Below are 5449 nucleotides of genomic sequence, written 5' to 3'. Positions count from 1 at the left end.
CCTGAGAGGATACCTGTGTGGACACTTGACGTTATTTATATTCCTTTGGTTTCTGAAGACTTGTCTTTGGTTATCTCTTGTGAAGATACCGAATGACCTTGAAACTAAGGTTCTGTTTAAATTGTACAAAGTCACAACTCTAGGAATGGAACCCAATTTTGTGTATGACCTTTTTTTTTTTTTTAATTACATTTATTCATTGGATAGAGACAGCCAGAAATCTAGAGGGAAGGGTGGGATAGAGAGACAGAGACACCTGCAGCTCTGCTTCACCACTTATGAAGCTTTCCTTCTGCAGGTGGGGGCTGGGGACTTGTGCATTTTAACATGTGCCTTCAACCAGGTGTGCCACCACCCGGCCCTGACCTACTTAGAAGTCTGTCCTAGTGACTAGGAGGTCCTGGGTAAAATTTGAGTTGAGTGTTTTCCTTTTATAAATACTAGAAGTCCTCAATAACTTTATGCTAAGAACTTTAAAAAAAATACATATTTACTTTGGAGAGAGACACATACTGCTTTACAGCTCATGAAGCTTTCTTCTTGCAGGTGGGGGCCGGAGGCTTGAGTCAAGGTCCTGGTGTACTATAACATGCACTCTACTAGGTGCACTGCCTCCTGGCCCCCATCTTCTTCTTTTTTTTTTTTAATATTTATTAATGATAGAGGAAAGAGAACCAGAGCACCACTTTTTTTTTTTTTAATATTCCTCTTTTTTGTTGCCCTGTTGTTTAACATTGTTGTGGTTATTGATGTTGCTGGATAGGACAGAGAGAAATGGAGAGAGGAGGGGAAGACAGAGGGGAGAGAGAAAGACAGACACGTGTAGACCTGCTTCACCGCCTGTGAAGCGACTCCCCCTGCAGGTGGGGAGCCAGGGGTTCAAACCAGGATCCTTATGCTGGTTCTTGCTTTGCGTCACCTGCGCTTAACCTGCTGTGCCACCACCCGACTCCCCAAAGAGCACCACTCTTAACATATGTGATGCCAGGGATTGAGTTGGGGATTCTCATACTTGGGCCTCTACAGGATCATAGGAACTCAAGTCTTTATTGCCTTAGCCAGAAACTCCATGTGTGCTTTCCTGACAACAGGAATCATTTAGTTTCCACTTAGATTTTTGCTTTCCCTGTGAGTGAGTCATCAACCCCCCGTGTGCTCTGATTATAGAGTTATAGCTATGCTTATGCAAGGTTCCAAGGGGAAAAAATGTCGTGATAAAGTTTAATGATGGGAAGCTTTAGCTGGTGTCAGAAGAAAATCAGTTAAGTACTGAGGCTAGGTTGATACCCATTGGATGAAGCTTGCATGAGCTCTAGCTGCCTCATCAGGTTTTCTGTCATTGCAGGTTAAATTTCTACCATCCTCATGAACCTGATGATGGGTCTGATTTCCTTCATATTAGAAACCTTAAACAATATTGAATTTTTTTTCTTCATCTTGCATTTCACCCTGTGTATACATTTTTTTGAGTTTGCTTTGCTATTTTCCCATTAGGGCTATTGCTGGGGTTCAGTGCCATTCTAAGTAGCTATTTTTTGTCTTCTTGATAGAGGGTGAGAGACTAGATAGAAGAGGCAACAGCATTACTCTATGGTGGGGTTCCAATGGCTCTACTAAATGAGTCACCCCCAACACTCTTTGCACTCTACTCATTTCCTAAGGATCGTTTTACAGATCTTACCAAGTCTGTTCCCTTCAAGAACTGGAAAGCAAGGAATATCAGGTCCACAAAGGTAGTAAATACTTAGGGTAAATAAAATCTCATTTATTTGGATATAAGTAAGCAAAGCTCTGAGAAACCAGGTTACAGTTATTGTCAACAGGACTACCCACCAAGTAAGGAAGTTCTGTGACCTAAATCTTAAAAAAAAAAAAAAAAAAAAAAAAAAAAAAAAAAAAGCCATACGTGACAATTTCAACATTGAGGGCTTGTTTTATCCTGGTCTTAACATTTTTTCAAAAGGATTTATTAATGAAAGCTAGAGCATTAACTGGCACATGTAATACTGGAGGCCTCAAGTTTACAAGTGCTCTCTATTCATTGTACTACCTCCTGGGTTGCTGGGACTTAAAATCTTTTGTCAAGCATAGTCTACACTGATGGGTGCTCTGCTCACAGATTACAGTGTCCAAAATAACTTGGTAACTGGTAATTTCCAGTTCACTGGCAACTTCTTGGCAGCAACATTATCTTTGGCGGGAAATTATCTCTTCCATCACCCTGGTCATCTCCATAGCAAGACCTTTGCCTGCAGTCATTCCCTCCTGATGGTGTCAAAGGAAGAAGGGGGGTATCAAGACCCACTGGCACTTCAGGGTCTGGCGGTTCTAGCTTTGTCTTCTAGTGCCTTGGCACTAGAGCTTTAGGTGTGAATGTCAACATGACACCCTGGGCACTGGAAGTTGGCTTCCCTGACAGCTTGCACACTGCAACCAACACAGGGTACGTGGAACCAGACATCACAACCATCACACTGAACCCAGGCCACTGTCTCCTCTTGGTAGGTAGCAACAAGGGGCTGTACAGGGCTCCCCAACTCCAACTTCAGGGAGAGCCATTGGGGGTGCTCACTGGGTGCTTCCAAGGACTGCCACGTCAGTTTCTGAAGAGCAACAAAACCAGGGTTGTTGAAAACCTATAGGAACTTAGAATTTGCCCCCTGGATAATCAGCCTAGACAGACCCACTAGCCCAGAATTTGCCATTCCAGCATCTGTCTGCCTCCCTCCCCACCCTGCAAGTAGAGGGCTACCTCCCAGTCTGAAGAGGAAAAGGCACTGAATTTTTTTTTTTTTTTTTTGGTAGTAAACTTAATACAAAGTTCTTTTCACTTACCCACTGGGTGTTAGTGGGGCTTTCTCTACACGGGGTCTCTTTCTGGGTTCTGCAAGGACAAGGAAGGGGTTTTCTGAAACCTCTTTCTCATCATCTAGTTCTGGCAACACTCGGTGAACTGATTTCCTCCGACTCCTTGGGGGCGGGGCAGAAGGGGTGCTCTCCACATCCCCAGGGGGAGTGGGGACAGGCTGTCTCTGTGATCCACTCCCACCTCGAGAGAAGGTGAGGGGCTGAGGCTGCAGCTTACTGAGGCTGCCAATGGAGTTGAGGATAAGTGTGGCTTTTGGAGCAGGGGATAGGGTGCTAAGGGGGCGTTGTGGAGCCCCCTGGGGGGGCAACATGGGCTGGAAACCAGCCTTGATTCCCTCTTCTCCCCTAGACCGAGGGATGGTGATGGCAGCAAAATCTTGAGGCTTGACTTGCTGAAACATGAAGTAGAACTCAGAGGGACTGCTTCCTGGGGGGACTTCAGGGCCAAAGGTTAGAAGGTCACCATCACTCAGCTCCAGTTTGTGACCCCTTGGGAGTCGGACATTATTGACTAAAGTTCCTGATAAAGAGAAAAAAATGATGAGAGTCATGGGGCCCGGTGGTGGCGCACCTGGTTAAGCGCGCACATTACAGTGCTCAAGGACCCAGGTGCAACCCCTGGCCCCCACCTGCAGGGGGAAAGCTTCACGAGTGGTGAAGTAGAGCTGTAGGTGTCTCTCTGTCTCTCTTCCCCTCTCAATTTCTCTGTCTATTCAATGATAAATAAAGTAAAAAGAGAAAGGGATGGGGGAAATCTGATTATCTATGGAACACAACATGATGCCTGTTAAGGTATTTTTCATATTCAGAGTCCCTCAGGAGGTAATGCCAGATATTGAGCTCCTTGTTAGCTGGGAACATGCTTTTCTTTTGACACTTTTGACACAGAACTTTAAGTTACTGAGTCTCAGTTGTCAGGGATATGCCCACTCTCACGTAGTTATACCTCAAAAGAATAGCTATTAGCATAGCTGATGTTTGAATTCAAATCCTAGCCCCGCCAGGTTTGGACCTTGGATAAATTCTTTGTGCCTCATTTTTGTTGCCTATCAAATGGGGATGATGCACATGCTTCCCTGATGATGCTAAACAAACTATCAAGTGACAGCCCTGTAGGAGGACTTCTGACATTGCACACTTTTCATGGGAAGGCAAAGGTCTGGACTATAATCTTCCAATAGGCAGACAGAGGACCTGTGAAAAATACCTTTTTCCAGTCCCAGAACTGCAACTGCCCAAACACAAGGTTATTCTGCTCACCTTGGCTGCTAAGATCCTCCAGGCTGACCTTCCAGTCATCACCCCTGCGCTCGGCGTGTAGCTCTGCGTGGATTCCTGAGATGGCACCAGGCTCCCGTTGGGGCAGCAGGGCCACATCACACAGGTCAACCCTGCAGCCCAAGCGGTAGGTGCAGCCGGCTCCGTTTGGGGCATGGAAAGTGTAGAGATCTCCGCCCTTACCGCCCCCTATACGCAACAGCTGGAAGCAGGGCAGCATGGGCGGTGCCCCCTCCACACTACTTCCACTTTACTTGTCCATCACCTTTCCCTCTCCTAAGCCATGCACGGTGGTCTCAGTTCCCATCCGATACAAACTTGAGCTGTGCTTTGGACAATTTTAACTTTGAACATACCCCGTGAATGCAAATTCAGAGTCCATGGAGCCTAAACAAACGATGCAAAAGTAGTGATTATCGGAAAGGTTGGCAAATCAAAACCCTGGGGAAGGTCCCAGTGCAGTGCAAAAACGAACTTGTACTATGGTGCCCTTAAATGAGTCGGACCCTCTAGCCGCAAAATATTCCGGGAGCTTTCAATCTGTGCAAAGGAACAATAGGTTAGGCAGCTTCTGAGTAAATGCAAAATGCTGGGTGTATGCGTGTGTGGTTCGACTTCTGTGTTAATACTAACTTGTCACTTCAGTACAATTTGAAGAAAAACTTTGTCAATTCTGCTTATCCAAATAGAGTAATATTTGCTGTTCGCCTATGTCTTACTCTGTTGGCTAACCTCACTCCTAACTAGTTAGCTTGACAGCCTCCACTCCCACCCCCGAGGAAAAGGCAGTGCAAAGGTAGTTAACTATGTTCTCTAACAGAGCAGCTACAAACCCCCTACTTCCCAGCTTCACTATATGGAATGAAACAGGAAAGAGCCCCCTCCCCCCAAGATGATGAGAGACGAACCCAGACTTTTCCTCCCCGTCCCTGCCCAGTTCCGGATCTATCAGGCAGTGGTGTGCTGGATTGGTGTCCTCTCCAGATACAGGCGATCCTGGGACCCCTCAGTCTTGGGCAGCTCCCGAGGCTGTTTGACAGCGAGGTATTCAAAGAAGCCCCGCCAGCAGGGGCAAGGCCTCCGAGCGCGGGCAGCGATGACCCCGCCTTTGAAATACCCGGGCGGGACTTTGAGCCGTACGAGTCCGCCCCCCAGGGCGTTTCTGATTGGTCGACTCCTAGGAAGCCTCCGCTCCATTGGTCGACGCGGTGGGGCGTGGACCCGATCTCCCGCCTTCTGCTTTTTCTGATTAGTTCACAAGTTTTCCCGGTTCCCGGAGTTGGGCGGAGCCGCCAAGGCGCGG

The 5449-nt window shown here is 47.0% G+C and overlaps 1 protein-coding gene across 1 annotated transcript; it reads right to left on the bottom strand.

Moving 5' to 3' along the window:
* Positions 1–1741: 1741 nt before the first annotated feature.
* TCF19 (transcription factor 19) lies at positions 1742–5261 on the bottom strand. Its single transcript, XM_007532339.3, is given in 6 exon segments — positions 1742–2499; positions 2501–2562; positions 2564–2603; positions 2836–3388; positions 4129–4686; positions 5055–5261. Coding segments are annotated over 5 exon segments (1029 nt in total). The 5' UTR covers positions 4367–4686; positions 5055–5261; the 3' UTR covers positions 1742–2363.
* Positions 5262–5449: the final 188 nt, after the last annotated feature.

The sequence above is a fragment of the Erinaceus europaeus genome, chromosome 4, assembly GCF_950295315.1.
Source record: "Erinaceus europaeus chromosome 4, mEriEur2.1, whole genome shotgun sequence".
NCBI lineage: Eukaryota > Metazoa > Chordata > Mammalia > Eulipotyphla > Erinaceidae > Erinaceus > Erinaceus europaeus.
Note: the sequence above shows the minus strand (reverse complement) of the source record. Positions and strands in the feature narration are given on the sequence as shown.